The following is a 22,009-nucleotide window of genomic DNA, read 5'->3' on the forward strand; positions in this document are numbered from 1 at the left end:
ACTGAACGCTTTCAACCACTGTCAGCATTGGCGCAAAAGAGCAGGCAGCCAGGCAACACATAACCGACACCATGTTGAAAGTTATAAACTGCCAACCAGGGTCTAAAATGTGGCCAACCAGGGGCGTAGCTATAGGGGGTGCAGAAGTAGCAGTCTCTGCCGGGCCCAGGAGCATGAGGAGGCCCAAAGACCCTTGTACCACATAAGAAGACACCAGTACAGGGCCGTCTTTAATATTGATTGGACCCTGGGCAAAAATTTACTTGGGCCCCCTGGATCCCACCTTCCCACACCTTAAAGGCAATCACACCCTCCACCACAACACACACAAAAATATCCACACATCTGGTAGAGTACAGTGAATGACTTCCAGTTCCGAAGACTCGGGATCAGTGCTCTGGGCAGCTGGGCTCAGGCTGGAAGTGGGCACCGCTCTGCAGGAAGCAGACCAGGGCTCGGCTCACCCTAGTGTTACAGTGCACCCCAGCACCCCACAGTATGCAGTATAGCACCCTATAGTATATAGCAACCCACAGTATGCAGTATAGCACCCTATAGTATACAGCACCACACAGTATGCAGTATAGCAACCCACACTATACAGTACCCCACAGTATATAGTAGAGCAGTATAGCAGCCCACAGTATACAGTACCCCACAGTATACAACACCTCACAGTATACAGTAGAGCAGTATAGCACCTCACCGTATACAGCACCCCAAACTATACACGATACAGCACCCCACACTATACAGCCGCCCACACTATACAGTACAGCAGTATAGCACTCCACACTATACAGCACCCACAGTATACAGTATACAGCCCCCCACAGTATACAGTACAGCAGTATAGCACTCCACAATATACAGCACCCACAGTATACAGTATGCAGGCCCCCCCCCCCCACAGTATACAGGCCCCCACACAGTATACAGGCCCCACACAGTATGAAGCCCCCCCCCACACAGTATACAGCCCCCCCCCACACAGTATACAGCCCCCCACACAGTATACAGCCCCCCACACAGTATACAGCCCCCCCCAGTATACAGGCCACCCACAGTATACAGCCCCCCACACAGTATACAGACACCCCCCACACACAGCATACAGCCCCCCCCACACAGTATACATCCCCCCACAGTATACAGCCCCCCACAGTATACAGCCCCCCCACAGTATACAGCCCCCCCACAGTATACAGCCCCCCCACAGTATACAGGCCCCCCACAGTATATAGGCCCCCCACAGTATATAGGCCCCCCACAGTATACAGGCCCCCCACAGTATACAGCCCCCCCACAGTATACAGCCCCCCCACAGTATACAGGCCCCCCACAGTCAGTATACAGGCCCCCCACAGTATACAGCCCCCCCACAGTATACACCCCTCCCACAGTCAGTATACAGGCCCCCCACAGTATACAGGCCCCCCACAGTATACAGCACCCCACATTATACAGCACCCCACTATACAATAGTTTACAGTATATTAGCATAACAGCCCCTGTCACCTTTTTCTGATGTAATCTTCACAAAAAAAGCTCCACAGTTAAGGCAAACTTCTCCTGCAACACTCCTGATAGGACCTGTGATGACCTCATAGCCATGTGACCAGTAATATTGCTAGGTTACTGGTCACATGGTGATGATGTCATCTAAGGTCCTAGATCACACTCACAGCTCTCACAGACACAGTTCGCTGGCTGGAGTGCCGGCAGGCATGGCATGGCAGCACCCCCTGTGTAGCTGACAGCCTGACACCCGGAGCAGTGGCTAGCAGGGCTCAAGAGGCAGCTGCCTTGGGCCCCCCAGGAGCAACTGGGCCCGGGGCAGCTGCCCCTTTTGCCCCTTGGTAAAGACGGCCCTGCACCAGTATTATAGAAAGTGCATAATGGTCAAGTTACACCTCTGGCTGGAGGGAAGGGGTTAGGTCAAGAATTTGGCTTGGAAGGAATAGGGGGGGGGGGGGTTCAATTTTTGCCCTTGCACCAGGGCCCATGAACCTTTAGCTACGTCCCTGTGGCCAACCCTTATAATATATATGATATAGAAAGAAATGAATCCACAAAGAATACTGATAACAAAAACAAAGTGGTTTATAAGGGTGAAAATTCATGTTAAGGCTCTAAATATCACCAGTTCCCCTAAAATCCATAGCTGAATAGCGGCTGAGGGCAATCATAGTACATTATTGTGGATTGCTATAAAGATATTTTTCTAAAACTGGTCAGCTGGGGAATAGACATGAACGCGAGAAACCACAAGGCTACAATATAGTTCCTACTAAATGACAAAGTGGCTGCAGAGATGAGCAATTATGGAAGATGTTAGAAAAAAACACACCAGAGAATTGAATAAAACTGCTTGTTTCTGCTCAAATATCTCTGGTTAAATGAGCATTAAAACTACAGCCAACTCTCTGTAGAGTCCACCCTGCATAAACCAAGCGCCTGCATATAGAGAAAAGGCATATCCATGTCAATGAATATAAATTTTCAGGTTGTGCTGTAGAGCTGGCCGCAACACTACTAAGATGAGATCTGTAAGTTTCAAGAATGTACATTTTATATGTTTAAAGGGGTGGTCTGGCATAGATAACCCATTACTGTAAGTCTATCAAGGTATTTGAGGTGACAGACAGGGATCTCCCAATCGGGCTCTTCTTCATTGGGAAGAGCAATGAGTTGGGCTTGATGCAGAGAGTAGTTACTCGGAGGTCAATTAATTTATTTTGCACACCACTTTGAGTTATAGAGCTGACACCTGCCTGCAACAGTGGGAATCAGAGATCTCAGCCATTTAAACCCCCATAACCATGACATCTCATTGGTTACACAAAATTAGGAGCCCCTACCCCCTCATTATGCAATCGGGAGGGTGCAGAGAGGTTTTCATGAAAGTCCTCAAACCTGTCATCTTAGTACTACCATAACACCATGATAGAAGTTTAATAGGATGACACCACAGACATAATGCACTGCAATGCAGAAGTCTTTAAGAGGAATGAAAAATATATATATTTTTTAAGTTATATATAATTTTTTTAAATATTAAAAAACACACAAAAAATGCAAAAATAATATATTTTTCACATTTATCATATGAAAAAATATAAACAATAAACATAAGTGTGCGTTCAAAAACAACCAAAATATTAAAATATGACAATATCTATCCCGCACAGTGAACGTCATAAAAATAAAAGGTATAATGCCATAATTGCTGTTTTTAGTCACTTTGCCTTCGAAAAAATTTGAATAAAAAAAAAAAAAAAAAAGATCATGGGGTTATACAGAGGTGCTTGAAAGTTTGTGAATCCTTCAGAATTTTCTATATTTCTGTATAAACTTGACCTCAACTAGATCAGATTTTCACACAAGTCCTAAAAGTAGATAAGGATAACCGAATTAAACAAATGATTCAAAAAAAGTAAATCCGGTCATTTATTTATCGAGGAAAATGATCCAATACACAGTGCCATAAAAACAAAACATACAAATCTTAGTTTTTTCCATTTCACCCCACAAATAGTTTATTTTTATTTTTTTAATGAAGATGAATAATGCAATAGATATGTCTCTTTGAAGACAGGAGAAAAAAAAAGAAAAAAGAAAAAAAAAAGAAAACTAGATTGGTCCAAGGCAGCATTTGAGTTTGTCTTCCTCTGGATCAACATGGCATAAACCACATGGACCTTATTATGTTTTCCATGGATATCAAATCATTGTCAGTCTGAAAGTTTAAGAAGAACTGCAAATGTAATGTCTCGAATGGTGGTCAGACAATCTGGCCATCAACATGAATGTTAATTCTCTTGTCAGCAAAATACTTTTTAATAATGTACAATAATGAAACTAGGGACTATGGAGTTATGCAGCCATCCAAAGCATCGAAAGATCCTCCAAGCATTTCCAGGGTGACTGCAGTCGTTTGTTAAAAAAAAAACAAAAAAAACAAGCGTCATCAGGGATTATTTTTACAAAATAACCTCAGAATTGACAATTTGAGATATACTGAGGGCCACTTATGTCCTTTGATCTCAAGAACGGGCCTGGTTCTGGAGAAACACTCATGGTTTGAGCACCAAATAAGACACATATAGCTGGGCATGTCTGTCTGATATTATAGCCCCATGCAATGGTTGGGATGGGACTGAGGCCATGTAGGGGCAGCTTCTGATGATTCACCCTTCATTCATTAGGGACAAAATCTACTCGCCAAAAATAGTTAGCAGTTGTTTTAATGGAACTTGTTAGGCCATGGTCTAGAAAATATAAAATATTTCTCTATAAAGTATGATTGTATTGTCCATGGCCAAATTCTAGATGCAGTTTAAGAGACTGTAGGTCTGGAAGAAATTGAGAAAGATTGTGAAGCTAAGTCAAGGGAAAACATGGTCCATCTGGCTGGTCTTTTTCTCTCATCTTATCTTTTTTTTTACTTTCATGTTCCTCTTATACATATCAACCAAATTTCTTTACTAAAATGAGAAAAATAACCAACAGAATACATTATATTGTTCCCTTTGTGTACAGGTGCCGGTACTGATGCCAATGTATTTCTTGTGATCTTTGGAGAGAATGGAGACAGTGGGACACTCGCCTTGAAACAGTCCAATAACTCTAACAAGTTTGAGAGGAATCAAATGGACACTTTCCGGTTTCAAGACATGCTGAGCTTGGGAGACCTGTGCAAAGTGCGTGTCTGGCATGACAACTCAGGTAAGGATGAATTCTCATTAAAGAGGTTTTTCAAGACGTTAATACTGATGCCCTATCCTCTGGATGGAGGTCTGACACCCGGGACCTGTGCCAATCAGCTGTTTGAGAAGGCAGTGGTGCTCGCCGTGGCCTTCTCTGTACTCCCCAAGCACAGTGCCGTACCTTGTATACAGGGCCGGTGCAAGGATTTTTGCCAACACAAGCAAAGCTACATTTTGATGCCCCCCCCCCCCCCCTCGCAGCTCACCTGGCCCTGGTCCCGTCTTCAGCAGCTGGCTCCTCCTCTGTGTGGTCCTGGTATCTTCTCTCTGCTTCAGACAATCGCTGGTTTGAGGACCGTATTTTTCGCCCTCTAAGACACACCTATATATTTTCCATTACACCTCAGGTCAGACCAGCAATCAGACCACCAATGTTAATCAGACCTCAGATCAGACCCCCATGTCAGACATCAGCCCCCATCCATCAACCCCCCCATGTCAGCCATCATGCCCCCATGTCAGCCATCAAGCCCCCATGTCAGCCATCATTCCCCCCACGTCAGCCATAAGCCCCCTACGTCAGCCATAAGCCCCCTACGTCAGCCATAAGCCCCCACGTCAGACAAAAGCCCCCCACGTCAGCCAAAAGCCCCTCATGTCAGATTTCTCCCCCTCCATGTCAAATCACGCCCCCATGTCACATCAGCCCTCCATGTCACATTTCTCCCCTCCATGTCACATTTTTACGCCCTCCCCCAGGGTGCGTCCTAAGACAGCCGCTTGGTCTGCCTTATGGTAGCACCGGCCCTGCTTGTATAGCATCTGTGCTTCTTGGTATTGCAGCTCAGCAACATTCACTTGAACGGGTCTGATCTGCACCTAGGCCATATGACCGATGAACGCATCGTTACTCGATCTAGGAAAACTTGGAGAAGGGCACAGAGCTACTGCGAGCGCCGCTCTACCTTCTCAAACAGCTGGCAGGGGTCACGGGGATAGGTCATCAGCATTAAAGTCTCAGAAAACCCATTTAAATTTACAGCGAAGCACAAAAACAACATCAAAATCATAATATAGGCAAATAAGTAACATTGATCCTCTTCCAAATTCACTTTCTAAATGTGTCCAGAACCCACCGATTTAAGCAGGATTGGTTGAACATCTGCTATGTATGGAAGTCACCAGACTTTCCCCCAATATATGTTCCCATAAGTGATAAACTGTCACCAGAGGTGTCTAACAGAATCTTATTCCCATCTCCCCATTGAAAGTCCATGCACGGTAAGCCGAGTCAAGCGTAAATATGTACAGGGAAGTCAGGTATCTAAGTGTATTGACAGCTTTAAGGGGTATTCCCATCTCAACATTTATGGCATATTGCTATGATCTGCCATCAGTGTCAGATGGGTGTGGATCCCACCAGAATGGGGCCCTCAAAATGAAGGGAGAGCAGCGGTGCACCACCAATGAGGCGGGATGAGGCAATTGCCTTCAGGCAGCACGAGGTAGGGGCAAGAGGGGGGCAGTGGAAGGTGGGTTATCTGTTTCTGCAGTATAGTATTGGGAAGCACAGTGGGCACAGTATGTGGCGCTGTATTACCCTGTATGTTTTATAGCTCTGTATGTAATGTTTTCCAAGTATGTCTTTAACAGTATTGCTGGAGGGAAAGGGTTAGGTTATTGGCATGGGGGAGCGGGGGGTCGTTTCAGTTTTCGCTTTAGGCAGCAGAAAGGTTAGGTGCACCCCTGGCTGCGCATCTGCGGCCTACCTTTATTCACTGCTCTGGGACTTTCGAAAATAGCCGAGCAAGTGTGGCCACCTCCCCATTCACTGCTCTGGGACTGGAGGAAATAGCTGAGCAAGCGTTTGGCTATTTTTAAAACTGGTGGTGAAGTGCACCCAAATTCTGGTGCAATATGTTGCATGTTAGGCCACTCCTCTTTCTGGCAAAGCCACACCCATTTTCTGTTAAGTCGTGCCCCTTGTTGGGCTAGGAGCACATAACTTCTGTAAACCTAATTGCACAAAATTGCCACAATTACAAAATATAATTACACTCATTAGTAGATGTGGACTCGTTTTCAGATTTTTTTCCTTTATGCTTTATTTTTTTACAGTAAAAATTCCCTGTAGAGTTCACGACGTGTTGCGCGGTCTCTCTCGCTCAGTCTTTCATATTATCTTATTGTAGCAGTTTTTCTCTTTGATGTAGCCTCTTGTCTTTTATCTCCAGAGACTTCACTCCATTCAGCGTTTTCCTTGTCCCTTCTTTTTCTCCTTCGCGCTCACTCGCCTGTATAATTCATACTGTTGACGCTATGTATGTATTATATCGGACACAATGCGGCCGTACCCCATTACAGGACACATTATTGTGTAACATTAGTCACAGATTTCAAAAAAGAGGCCGCCGGTTTACAATATGGGATGATGGCGGAACTTCATCCAGACGTCTTTATCTCTGGTGTCTGTTCTATTCTGGGAGCTTTATCCACTTTGTATGCATTTACATGATAAGCAGGAATCAGGAGATAACGAAGGGGGGCCTGGGGTCTACGCTTGTTATTCCAGATTCCCACTAGGGCTCAGACAGATTTGCATATTGTATCTGTCTGCTGATAGAACAATGGCTTTGCAGATTTATTAGTAACTTGGCCGACCATGGACCGCTCCCAGGAAAATTAATATTTCAGGAAAACTGTGAAATTTTAACGTGAATAGGAAACTATGGAAAGTGGACAGAAGCCTGTGGCAGCTGCAGATGACCCGTCAGTCAGAGATACTCTATGTGCCATTGGATATCTCTGTGCTGGTCAATTAAGATTTACAAATGTAAGATTTTTGTATGTATTAAAGCCAACTATTTATTGAGGTAATATATAACGACTGTAAATTACCTGAAGCTTGCAGAAAATATTTACATGTCATTCCAGCCAGGGAATGTGAGGATAGCAGAAGACTTTGGAAAACAGAGTAGGATTTAATAATTATCTATTGTTAATATTAATTATTATATTCCTTTACTTATGTGCAAGATTATAACTAATGCAATGATGCCTCCCATGTACAAGAATATAACTACTGTAATACTGCTCCTATGTACAAGAATATAACTACTATAATACTGCTCCTATGTGCAAGAATATAACTACTATAATACTGCTCCTATGTGCAAGAATATAACTACTATAATACTGCTCCTATGTACAAGAATATAACTACTATAATACTGCTCCTATGTGCAAGAATATAACTACTATAATACTGCTTCCTATGTACAAGAATATAACTACTGTAATACTGCTCCTATGTACAAGAATATAACTACTATAATACTGCTCCTATGTGCAAGAATATAACTACTATAATACTGCTCCTATGTACAAGAATATAACTACTATAATACTGCTCCTATGTACAAGAATATAACTACTATAATACTGCTCCTATATACAAGAATATGACTATTGTAATACTGCCTCCTATGTACAAGAATATAACTACTATAATACTGCCTCCTATGTACAAGAATATAATTACTATAATACAGCCTCCTATGTACAAGAATATAACTACTATAATACTGCCTCCTATGTACAAGAATATAACTACTATAATACTGCTCCTATGTACAAGAATATAACTACTATAATACTACTCCTATATACAAGAATATAACTACTATAATACTGTCTCCTATATACAAGAATATAACTATTATAATACTGCCTCCTGTGTACAAGAATTTAACTATTATACTACTGCCTCCTATGTACAAGTATGCAACTACTATAATACTGCTCCTATGTACAAGAATATAACTACTATAATACTGCCTCCTATGTACAAGAATATAACTACTATAATACTGCTCCTATGTACAAGAATATAACTACTATAATACTGCTCCTATGTACAAGAATATAACTACTATAATACTGCCTCCTGTGTACAAGAATATATCTACTATAATACTGCCCCCTATGTACAAGAATATAACTACTATAATACTGCCTCCTATGTACAAGAATATAACTACTATAATACTGTCCCCTATGTACAAGACTATAACTGATATAATACTGCTCCTATGTACAAGAATATAACTTCTATAATACTGCCTCCTATGTACAAGAATATAACTACTATAATACTGCTCCTATGTACAAGACTATAACTATTATAATACTGCCTCCTATGTACAAGAATATAACTACTATAATACTGCTCCTATGTACAAGAATATAACTACTATAATACTGCCTCCTGTGTACAAGAATATAACTTCTATAATACTGCCTCCTATGAACAAGAATATAACTACTATAATACTGCCTCCTGTTTTGAAAAATATAAATACTATAATACTGCCCCCTATGTACAAGAATATAACTATTATAATACTGCTCCTATGTACAAGAATATAACTACTATAATACTGCCTCCTATGTACAAGAATATAACTACTATAATACTGCCTCCTGTGTAGAATAATATAAATACTATAATACTGCCTCCTATGTACAAGAATATAACTACTATAATACTGCTCCTATGTACAAGAATATAACTACTATAATACTGCTCCTATGTACAAGAATATAACTACTATAATACTGCTCCTATGTACAAGAATATAACTACTATAATACTGCTCCTATTTCCAAGAATATTTCCAATGTCTTTAACCAGAAGGGCACATGGCTAGTGATGAGCTTCTTCCATAAACATTCATACAAACCCCAGTGCCTCGTGCCTGAGGTCATGCTGGGTGATGGAAAATCTTTTCAAATGGCATCTGTCAGCAGATTTTTAGGCTAGGTCTACACAACGACATTTGTCACTCCAATGTCGCGCGACAATTTTTATAATGATAGTCCATGGTGTCGCACTGTAACATGCGACATGCTGTGACTGCGACGCGACAGTCGCAAAAAATCCATTCGAAATGGATTTTTCTGCGACTGTCGCATCGCATTCGCAGCATGTCGCAGTGCGACACCATAGACTATCATTATAAAAATTGTCGCGCGACATTGGTGCGACAAAATGTCGCAGTGTAGTTGTGCTTTAACTGTCGCGCGACTTATTGTCGTCGTGTAGACCTAGCCTTACCAGTGAAACTGGCTGACCTGTTGCATGTACATTGAAATCATCTGTGTTGGTCCCATGTTCATATGTGCCTGTATTGCTGAAAAACGTGATGTTTTAATATATGCCAATGAGGCTCTAGGGGCAAAGGGGGCGTTGCCATTACTCCTAAAGGCTCAGCTCTCTGCACTTTGATTGATGGGACCAGACAATGAAAATGTCATCACACGTGGTCCTGTCAATCAAAGTGCAGACAGCATGGCAGTTGCAGATAGATCTGAGCCTTTAGGATTAACGGCAACGCCCCCATTGCTCCTAGAACCTCATTTGCATATTTTAAAACATCATTTTTCTCAGCAATGCGGGCACATATGAACATGGGACCAACACAGATGCCTTCAGCTGCCAAGTACACATGTAACACGTCAGCCAGTGTCATAGGTACAAAACTGCTGACAGATGCTTTTTAAAAACAGACGCATCACCTGCTCTTCCTCAATCTCTTCTCCTAATTAGTGAAGCTTCTCCTATTTTCTGAAGACCTGATATACAGTACAGACCAAAAGTTTGGACACACCTTCTCATTCAAAGAGTTTTCTTTATTTTCATGACTATGAAAATTGTTGATTCACACTGAAGGCATCAAAACTATGAATTAACACATGTGGAATTATATACATAACAAACAAGTGTGAAACAACTGAAAATATGTCATATTCTAGGTTCTTCAAAGTAGCCACCTTTTGCTTTGATTACTGCTTTGCACACTCTTGGCATTCTCTTGATGAGCTTCAAGAGGTAGTCCCCTGAAATGGTTTTCACTTCACAGATGTGCCCTGTCAGGTTTAATAAGTGGGATTTATTGCCTTATAAATGGGGTTGGGACCATCAGTGGCGTTGAGGAGAAGTCAGGTGGATACACAGCTGATAGTCCTACTGAATAGACTATTAGAATTTGTATTATGGCAAGAAAAAAGCAGCTAAGTAAAGAAAAACGAGTGGCCATCATTACTTTAAGAAATGAAGATCAGTCAGTCAGCCTAAAAATTGGGAAAACTTTGAAAGTAAGGGCTATTTGACCATGAAGGAGAGTGATGGGGTGCTGCGCCAGATGACCTGGCCTCCACAGTCACCGGACCTGAACCCAATCGAGATGGTTTGGGGTGAGCTGGACCTCAGAGAGAAGGCAAAAGGGCCAACAAGTGCTAAGCATCTCTGGGAACTCCTTCAAGACTGTTGGAAGACCATTTCAGGGGACTACCTCTTGAAGCTAATCAAGAGAATGCCAAGAGTGTGCAAAGCAGTAATCAAAGCAAAAGGTGGCTACTTTGAAGAACCTAGAATATGACATATTTTCAGTTGTTTCACACTTGTTTGTTATGTATATAATTCCACATGTGTTAATTCATAGTTTTGATGCCTTCATAGTCATGAAAATAAAGAAAACTCTTTGAATGAGAAGGTGTGTCCAAACTTTTGGTCTGTATTGTATATTTCACTTTGTTTCCTGCCATTTCTTTGAGAGGCCTCTTCATGCAAGTAATTGCCTCCATTTTATCTGACAGGCCACGCTTTAGTGCCAGGGTCTATTAGCAGGCAGTTGGATTTCCACCGGATCCTACAAAGGCCGATCACCGCTGCGGAATCTTTTCCTGCTTTGGTGACTAAATCCAGATGACTGCTGATTCATAGGAAAAAAACACAAGGACGGTTTTATCGTTTGTGTTGGGCGCTTCTCCTCATTTCCGTGTCAGTGACACATCCGTGAAAAAAAGTGTACGTGTTTCGACCGTGAAGGATCCGTCATTGTCCCGTAATGTCAGACTGTGCAGAGACACACCCCCAACCAGTAACCCCCAGCTGGACCTTCATGACAAACAGTTTTTAAAGGGAACCTGTCACCGGGATTTTGTGTAAAGAGCTGAGGACATGGGTTGCTAGATGGCCGCTAGCACATCCGCAGCTCGCTAAAGGACTCTGTCTCTTTTTATTCTCAGAGCTCCGCCCACCTATATCGACGGTCACCAATCCCTAGGGAGCAAAGGAGGGCCAATGGGCAGCGCTCTGCTGTCCTGGCCCGCCCTGCCCTGCCTTCTGGGTGTGACGCACGTAGTGGGCGGGATTGTTGCTATGGGGATCTAGAAGCGCGCCCCCGGCTAGGATCGTTGTTGCTCACTTCCTGTTTATATCGGATTAATGTGCACAATGGCTGCTTTATCTACTGATTTCCTTGATCTTCGCATAAGGCCTCATGCACACGACCGTTCCGTTTTTTTGCGATCCGCAAAAAACGGAAGCCGCCCGTGTGCCTTCCGCAATTTACGGAACGGGCGGCCCATTGTAGAAATGCCTATTCTTGTCCGCAAAACAGACAAGAATAGGACATGTTATATTTTTTTTTGCAGGGCTACGGAACGGAGCAACGGATGCGGACAGCACACAGAGTGCTGTCCGCATCTTTTGCGGCCCATTGAAGTGAATGGGTCCGCATCTCGGATGCGGACCAAAACAACGGTCGTGTGCATGAGGCCTAATAGGAAGATATTTGTAGATTGATTTAGACTAATTTGGTTTTCTTGTCCTTTCCTGTTTCTTAGGCCTCATGCACACAACCGTTTTTCGGGTCCCCATCCGAGCCGCAGTTTTTGCGGCTCGGGTGCGGACCCATTCACTTCAATGGGGCCGCAAAAGACGCGTTCCGTAGCCCCGCAAAAAAAAATATAGCATGACCTATTCTTGTCCGTTTTGCGGACAAGAATAGACATGTCTACAATGGGCCGCCCGTTCCGTTCCGCAAATTGCGGAAGGCACTTGGGCGGCTTCCGTTTTTTTTTGCGGATCCGCGGACCGCAAAAAAAACGGAACGGTCCTGTGCATGAGGCCTTATGGAGAAGTTGGGACAGGTTTTATTAGCCCCTATCTAATCTGACCCATTTCCCTTCAAGGGGTTAAGGCATAATTATTAACCCTTGATATTCACAAGCTGGATAGTTACGCTTACATAGCATGTCTATTACAGATACCACAGATGTACCGCCCCTCTCATGCAAAATTGCAATCACATCCAGACGACACTACATGACAGATAGTGCCCCTAGATGGAATTCCATGGGAGGGGTGAATTTTGGGGCATTAGGCAGTTCAAGTACACTCGTATTGTGAGAACTCTCTGAGGTCAGTTAATTCCTCGCTGAATCAGGGGTACAGAGGACTGAATCGTTAGATGGCTAATCTTTTATTGTATGGCGTATCCGTTTTTAATTTGAAGATCCACTTCGCTTCTGCCTTCAGGATCTTATTATCCCAGTACCCCCCTCTTCTCCGTTGGGGAATGTGTTGAATGCCTACAAATTTAAGGCACGATGCATTACCCCTATGTACTTGATTTACATGTCTTGCCACTGAGGTGTCCTTTTCATTGGCAATCAGTTATGGCCAGTTCGCATCGTTCGCCCGCGAACACATGCGAGCTGCCATCTTTTCTCACAAGTCCAGCGAGGCACAGGTAAGCCCTTACCTGTGCCTGTGCACGAGCCGGTCTGAAACAAATGCGGTCACCGGGAGCAGGCAGTTCCGAGAACAGCCCGATGAAGGCCCCCGGTGGCTGTTCTCGGAACTGCCTGCTCCCGGTGACCGCATTTGTTTCAGACCGGCTCATGGCACAGGCACAGGTAAGGGCTTACCTGTGCCTCGCTGGACTTGTGAGAAAAGATGGCAGCTCTGTTGGCAATGTCATTATAGTGCTCTCTCATGCGGCGTCTAAACGCCCTCGTTGTCTTTCCCTCGCAATCTAGAGGGCAGCTGCACTAGGCCAGGTAAACTACTCACGGATATCATACTCCGCTCCTGTATGTTCATGACAAAACTGCTAGTAATTCATTCCTAACTTCTAGATGGAATAATAGAGGAATGGCACAACATAGAGCCATAAGAATAGACGCTCCAAAATGACTTAGACATGTCAGGAGAGGTGACAGCTCCTCTTTAAAGAGCTATTCCCATCTTGGAATTTTATGGCCCAATAACAGGATACGCCATAACTATCCAATACCTCTTAAAATAGTGTCAGTCTTTACTCTTAGGTTTGCATTTTATTCACAAGCAAGGAAGATCAGGACAAATAGTTCTGTAGGCCCTGCATGGATAGGAGAGTATGGCAGTACATGGCAAATCATATATGTTTTTAAAATAAAATATTTCATTATCAAAGTGGCCTACAAGGCCTCCATCCTTAGAAGATGCAGAGGATCCTTTTAAGAAAACCACAGGTCATTTTTTTTTTACATATTCCTAAAACGATCACAAATATTGAGCTCTGGGAATCCCTCCTCCCGCCAAGACATTGTGCAGCTGGCCATGGTTGACTCTTGCAAGGCTTCCTGTCCAAATATTGAGATGATTAAACCTCCTCTGTCCCCTCCTTCTCCTGACGGGCTTGATGTGAAGGACCACAGTGTTGTGTTATGCCATGGTGGGGGAGATGTCGGCTGTCAGTCATCGCTGTCTGTCAGGGAGGGACTGGTTGTGGAGGACGCGGCGTATTAAAGCTCTCTTCATATTTGTGAAATTTGCTCCACTTTCATTAGAATTCCCCAAAGCCATCTGCTTCTCACCGAAAAAGATGCATGAAATTAATTTTTTTTTCAGGCAGAGGAATGTAATTCTTCAATGTATTCACACAGGATACAATTAGCGTGCTGGTTTACTGGGTCCCACTGACGGAAAAGAAACATTGTAGCAATACGTGGGAATCATCAAGCCATGGAAGAAATTAAGATGATGTTCTCGTCTTCACAATGGGACAAGATAACACCATGCAATAATCACAAAGTCTTAATTCATTGCAAAGGGAGAATGGGGTCAGCCAACCGCACCTCGTATGAAACGTCCATCACATGGTATGGCTTCAGGTGGCCATATATATTTCCCCAGAGGAAATGTAACATCACAAGTGTCCATTCAAATGAATGGTTGACGATGCAATATATGGTTGTACTGGGGCCACCAGAGGAAATAAGGCCACAGAGGTAACCTTTGGCCAGTAGATGAAAGGAGGAGACCTCTCTCTATGATGTCCATATACCTTATGGCTTCTCTATTTATTGCAACTTCTGGCGCCTTCTATTGCAAGGAGGCGCCCTTGCTGCTTCCTGATGAGCAAAACTAGGATTCTACCAAACCTGAAGAAGGAAAATATATTGATCTGCAGGACAGGAGGTGCCAAAATACCAGACTAATCGGAGGAACAACTAAGAGACACCACTTGTGTAATTCGTTAGCAGGCACTCACCATCTGTATTTCATACATATACTAGGTTTATTAATAGTAAATAGTAGTAAAATCCATAGTAATTATTCTATCATAAAAAGTGTTAAAAACCATACATGATCAAATAAGACATCAATTGAACATCAAACACGAAACATTTGCCATCCAATGTAAAAATATACTGGATAAAATGAAAATAAAATAACAATATAATAGCAAAGAGTGCATTCATAGACGCTAGGTAGATGTTCAATTGATGTCTTATTTGATCATGTATGGTTTTTAACACTTTTTATGATAGAATAATTACTATGGATTTTACTACTATTTACTATTAATAAACCTAGTATATGTATGAAATACAGATGGTGAGTGCCTGCTAACGAATTACACAAGTCTCTTACAAAGAAGTGATCAGGTGAACCACTTTTTAGCAGAGCGCTGTTACCATAGTGACAGGAGGGGTGAGCCACTATTAATCAAAAGCAATTCCAAGAGACACCACTGCCACTAAATTGAAGGCCATCTGTCAGCAGATTTGTCCCTATGACACTGGCTGACCTGTTACATGTCCGCTTGGCAGCTGAAGACATCTGTGTTGGTCCCATGTTCATATGTGCTGTGAAAAATGAAGTTTTAATATATGCAACAGAGCTTCTAGGAGCAACGGGTGCGTTGTCGTTACACCTAGAGGCTCTTCTCTCTCTGCAACTGCTGCACCCTCTGCACTTTGATTGACAGGACTAGGCAGTGTAAACGTCATCACATCTGGTCCTGTCAGAGTGGATAGGAGGACAATCAAAGGGCCACCAAACAAATCAGATTTTCATCTGATCCCAAAATCAGAAAGTGGTCTATATCACTTGTGGTTGGCTTAAGTACCCGACCTTCATCTCAGCCGTTCAACCTGAGACTTCATAACTGAACGTTTATTGATGTCTTCAAGACACAGTCGAGCTGGTCACTAAATTGGGCAGCCAGTAGTTAACTGTGTTGCTTTGCCCAATCCTGTCCTAGCAAAAACATCTTTACTACCCCCCCATACTAAAGTTCTCCTTCCAATCTTCAGTCACGCACTACAGGTGGCACAATTGTTTTATGTAGATCTGTACACATCACATCTATAACCAAAATATCTTTGTAGGCCTTGGCCCCGGATGGCACCTGGAATTCATTGACATCAAAGATGAGTCGATGAACAAGACTTTCCGCTTTCAATGTGACCGGTGGTTGGCCAAGAATGCAGATGACAAGCAAATCACAAGAGAACTCGCCTGTGCCAACAATGATATTCTGGACCTGAAGGAACGCACATGTGAGTGCATGCTCTACGGGTACTCATAGTTGGTGATGGGCAGTTTGTGAGTAACCCTTCTTATGCTTTTTCCAGCTTATGAGATTGTGACCATAACAAGTGACAGAGAAGATGCTGAAACCAAGGAGAATGTGTGGATAATTCTAGAGGGGAAGAAAGGAAGATCTAAGGAGATGATGCTGGAAAACTCCTCCAAGAAGAGGAGATTTGCACAGTGAGTCCTCTGGCTCTGCTTATTGGTTGTGGTACCAGTTCTGAATATGGTGGTAAAATTTGTAATAATTTAACATGATACACCTTTAGCTGCAGGTTTAGAACATGAAAAGCTATAATATGGATAATAACAGGAAAAATGCACACTGTGATATTATCTTACTAGGATAATAAACACAGTTATGTCATTGTACTGGAGTAATAATAAACACAGTGATGTCATAGTACAGGGATAATAAACAGTGATGTCACAGTACAGAGATAATAAACACAGTGATGTCACAGTACAGGGATAATAAAACAGTGATGTCACAGTACAGGGATAATAAACACAGTGATGTCACAGCACAGAGATAATAAACACAGTGATGTCATAGTACAGGGATAATAAACACAGTGATGTCACAGTACAAGGATAATAAACACAGTGATGTCACAGTACAGGGATAATAAACACAGTGATGTCACAGTACAGGGATAATAAACACAGTGATGTCACAGTACAGGGATAATAAACACAGTGATGTCACAGTACAGAGATAAACACAGTGATGTCACAGTACAGGGATAATAAACACAGTGATGTCACAGTACAGAGATAATAAATACAGTGATGTCATAGTACAGGTATAATAAACACAGTGATGTCACAGTACAGGGATAATAAACAGTGATGTCACAGTACTGAGATAATAAACACAGTGATGTCACAGTACAGGGATAATAAACACAGTGATGTCACAGTACAGGGATAATAAACACAGTCAGGCTCGGACTGGCCCACAGGGGTACAGGGTAATCCCCCGATGGGCCCCTGAGCAAAGTTGGCCCCTAGTCTTCTACCTCCTGCATAAGTGTCACATAACACATTAGATTTACTGCACTACATATATATATATATATATATATATACAATGTACAGCATCTCAACCCGCCTATGTTCATATAAAACACTTGTTAGATTATTTATTATATTTGAATGTATCTGTATGGTGGGCCCCCAAAATAAATTTTACTGGTGGGCCCTAGGTACCCCAGTCCAACACTGAACACAGTGATGTCACAGTACAGGGATAATAAACACAGTGATGTCACAGTACAGGGGAAATAAACACAGTGATGTCACAGTACTGAGATAATAAACACAGTGATGTCACAGTACAGAGATAAAAAAACACAGTGATGTCACAGTACAGAGATAATAAACACGGTGATGTCACAGTACAGAGATAATAAACGCAGTGATGTCACAGTACAGGGATAATAAACACGATGTCACAGTACAGGGACAATAAACATAGTGATGTCACAGTACAGGGATAATAAACACAGTGATGTCACAGTACAGAGATAATAAACACAGTGATGTCACAGAGAGGATAATGCACACAGACTATGTGACCTTGAGGCTGTATAGAAAATAGATGGGGCTACTCAATTACTTACTACTATTTACAGTCATCTCTAACTGCACCTTATTTCTGAGTGGAAATGCCCCCTCCTTAATTGTTGAACCCCATACCAATATATATATATATATATATATATATATATTGTAAGAAGGTACAAGGAATCATCGTGGATGATAGGTACGTGTCACCGAGGTTCCTGGCCTCGGTGGAGTAAGAGCTGTTTTTTATGTGTCAGCAGCAGTTGCTGTTTGACACCTTAATACTTAGTATGGCTATATAGCAGATCCGGGACGGCTCTTACTGGGAGTAGTCAAAGTGCTGGGTGGGTGACTACTCCCCATGTTCCAGGCTGAGTTTTGCCAGGCCTAAAAACCAGCCAGCACTGCCAGGTGAGGAGGATTACCTCAGTCTGACAGTGGAGCTCAGGAGGTGTGTGTGCTGGGATCTGAGGCTTGTGCTGTGCTGGAGGGCTGAGACCCGTCTGTAAGGGAAACGGCCCCCTAAAAGCCTGCTATGGACTGCTGGAGGTAGAACTGCCAACAAGGTGATTTTTTGATATGTGGACTTTCCATTGTGTGTGAACTAACACCAAGACTGCAAAGTGACATTTTGTTTTTTCTTTGTGTGAATAAACACGGAAGTTTGATTTAAGAACTGGTAATTTGCCTCTGTACTGAATCCACACACCCTGTCTACCAGAGCGAATCCCCACGATATATATACTGTGTAAATATCTAGATTATAATGTTGCATCGTTTCCCGATTCCAGCCTCTGGGGATATAGGACTCCTTTTAGTGCCATCTATATTTTAACCACCTGGCCACAAAGATAAAAAGAACAGGCCACTGTTGCCTCCACCCTCTAAATCATCCCCTTCTGACTCATATAAAGTTAATTGGTGAACTACCCCCATTTATGTTGCAGGGCCTATGTTACAGCTTCGAAACACCCTCTAAACTAGAGTAAGTGGTGTATAGTGTCAATGACGCTGAGTTCAAGTATATAGGGGGACATTTATTATGAATTATATGCCACTTCTTGGTGTACTAATGTCGAAGATGTTGCCGCAATGTTTTTTTTTGCGGCAAAATCTGTGACTTTTAGCCACTCACGCCACTTTTACCTAGTGGCAAGAAAAGGTGGCACGGTGTGGGCGGGCTGGCAGGCCTTTCTCATTTATCATTTTCCATGCCAGTTTTTGGTGTGGAAAATGACTTAAATCTACGCTAGCAAGAGAGCTGGCATAGATTTTAGTATGTCGCAAGGCCTGCTAAAGGAAGCGCCAAAGTTATGTAGAGGTCTCCACAGAACCTTGGAGCATCCACCAGCAGTGCGGAGGGATTAAGATAAATATCCCTATGATCGTTATCTTCATACTTACTTGCATTCTGACGCTGTGCTCCTCAAAAACATCAGTAAAGTGCATTGAGAGGACTCCTCGAGTCCTCTTTATTATGTGCATGAGCCCAGGAGTCCTCTCAATGCATTTTACTGACTGTTTTTAGGACCACAGCGTCAGAATGCAAGCGAGTATGAGGATAAAAATGATATACTTTAATTCAGCGTCATTGACACTATACACCTCTAGTTTAGAGGGTGTTTGGAGATGACAGATTCTGTTTATGGACCCCTGAAAGCAGGGGGAGCCAGCCTCTTTCTTCTTCACAATGGGATTTCTGAGCTGTTTGTGAAAACGAGGCATAAACGTCTGCCAGCCCGGCTATGGCTGTGGGATACCTAACCCTTGCACCTGCCACTTTCCCTGTGCACCTCCTCCTGCAGAGCCCTGCCACCTAATTTTTCCCCCACAGCACCCTTCACTTCCTATTGTCCTACCCTGCTCCTCTATAGAGCCTGTCCCTCCCTGCTTCTCCTGTCAGTCTGTTCCCTCAGCCCTCTCCTCACCCAAGAGAGCCCTATTATTTTGTGTATCGTCTTACTTACCCCTCACAGAGCTCTGTCACCTTTTGTCATTCCCTCTCTCCAGAGCCTATGCCATGTTTGCTCCCCCCCCCCCATAAAAATTGTATGGGACCCAGAAATTTCTGATGGGAGCCATGAATAAAGCCTGTCTGCTCCTCTCCCTCGGCCGTGTGCTATGTTTGCTCCAAGCATCTACTACTCCTTCAGTAAAATAATATTTTCTGACATTACGTTTCTTGGAATCCATTTTTTTCTATGGTAACATATTTGTCTTTGACAGGAACGCAACAGATGTATTCAAGTTCTCCTCCAAAAATGTAGGTGACATCGCTGCTATATGTGTCGGGCATTGTCCTAAGGATGGGAGGAAGTTTACACCTAAACCAGATTCCTATTGGCACGTGAAGGAGATCACCATTACTGAGACTGAGCTTGGGAACCAGTAAGTGATGAATCCACAGATATTGGGTGTAGTTGATTCCAGCACATAAGCTTGGTTACCTTTACTCGTTTTGAGTTTTATACTCCAATCACCTCCAAAGCTGTCCCTTCCCAGAATGCACTGCTGTCTAGTAACAGGGAGGAAAGTGGTAGAGTTTGGAATGTAGCTTTGGACATGAATGGAGGAGAAGATGCTGTGAGACTTGTGGAGCAGAGTATTTATAAACATTTAAGTTGGATTTTAAGTATTAAATTGTGTGCATAAACCAAAAGTGGAGTTCTCCTTTAAATTTAAAGGGGCAACACGGCTTGACCTAAATGGCAAAAGATTTATCTTTATATGAATATGTTAATTTTAACTCTAAGATGTATACACAGATACTACAGAGCTCATCACAAAACTTAGACTGTGAGATTTCTGGTTAATTTACAAAAAAAATTTTATTTAAAAAAGTATTCTTTAGAACCGCTTTCACCAAATTTTCTGTACAAAAAAGTCGAAAAGGCAATTAAATACATTAATAAATCTCCCCCATACTTCTCCACATCTCCTGCTCCTCCTCACATAGTACAGTATAAAACTGTCTACCTACAGCCACCACTAGTGGGAGCTCCGTACATAGGAATGTATACAGTTACCATTGACCTCAATGGAATCTGTAAAATCTCTTTTGCACTGAGCTCCCCTTAGTGGTGGCTGTAGGGAAGTGCAGTGGATTTATGTTAAGAAGAGGAAGAAGGAGTTCACCTCATAATTTAAAGGGTAAACGGGTTTGAGAAAGGATGTGGTTAATCACTTAGAGATGGTGTTGGAAATGTAAATTTTAAGAAAATATTCTCATGGTCCTTTCCATTTTACAGACAGGATTTCAATATTACCTTCATTTATTTTCCAGATATATTTTCAACTGCAATGCCAAGATCCCCCTGCGTAACAAACGAGATGACTACAAAGTCTTCGAATGTGCCAAGACCATTGAGAGCTTCGCCAGCCGAGCCCGAAGCTTGGTGCCCGTGAAGTACGAAGTCATTATAGTCACCGGTTTTGAAAAAGGAGCTGGGACGGATGCCAACGTCTTCCTCATCATGTACGGTTCTAACGGTGACTCCGGCAAGCATGCCCTGAAGCAGAAGATGAGGAACCTCTTTGAACGCGGAAAGACCAACCGCTTCTACATCGAGACCTTAGACTTGGGCGAGATGAAGAAAGTGCGGGTGGAGCATGACAACAGTGGGCTGAACCCCGGGTGGCTGCTGGAGAGGGTGGAGGTGACTAATTCTGCCACTGGTGTCACTACCATATTCCCATGCGGCAAGTGGTTGGACAAGAAAAGGGGAGATGGTGAAACCTGGCGAGAGCTCTACCCAGTGTACTGAAGACCTCACCCGGCATAGAGCTGCGTAGCTCACTCGTGTCCTCTGCCACTTCTATAAAATTAAGATGTATTTTATAACTTTTTTTGTATTCAGACTTTGTATAATGTGTATAAAAGATTGACTCTATATATAATAAAACCTCTCACTGTATTAATGCATAGACTGGCCAAGATCCAGCGGCTTTAGGACTATGGAAATCAGGAGAAAATAACTGGATAATGAACCTGATGTCATACACAATGGCAAGAAGCGTAATA

General features: G+C 42.7%; 1 protein-coding gene across 1 annotated transcript in view; it reads left to right on the forward strand.

Annotated features, from left to right (window-relative positions):
* Positions 1-21,922, forward strand: part of LOXHD1 (lipoxygenase homology PLAT domains 1) — a 201,941-nt gene extending 180,019 nt beyond the window's left edge. The window contains exons 43-47 of the mRNA XM_040421148.1: positions 4,543-4,728; positions 16,215-16,385; positions 16,461-16,599; positions 20,215-20,376; positions 21,272-21,922. Coding sequence (XP_040277082.1) covers positions 4,543-4,728; positions 16,215-16,385; positions 16,461-16,599; positions 20,215-20,376; positions 21,272-21,752 — 1,139 coding nt within the window. The 3' untranslated portion in view covers positions 21,753-21,922. The remainder of the gene's footprint in view (positions 1-4,542; positions 4,729-16,214; positions 16,386-16,460; positions 16,600-20,214; positions 20,377-21,271) is intronic.
* The last annotated feature ends 87 nt before the right edge of the window (positions 21,923-22,009 follow it).

This window comes from Bufo bufo, chromosome 2, assembly GCF_905171765.1.
Source record: "Bufo bufo chromosome 2, aBufBuf1.1, whole genome shotgun sequence".
Lineage (NCBI taxonomy): Eukaryota > Metazoa > Chordata > Amphibia > Anura > Bufonidae > Bufo > Bufo bufo.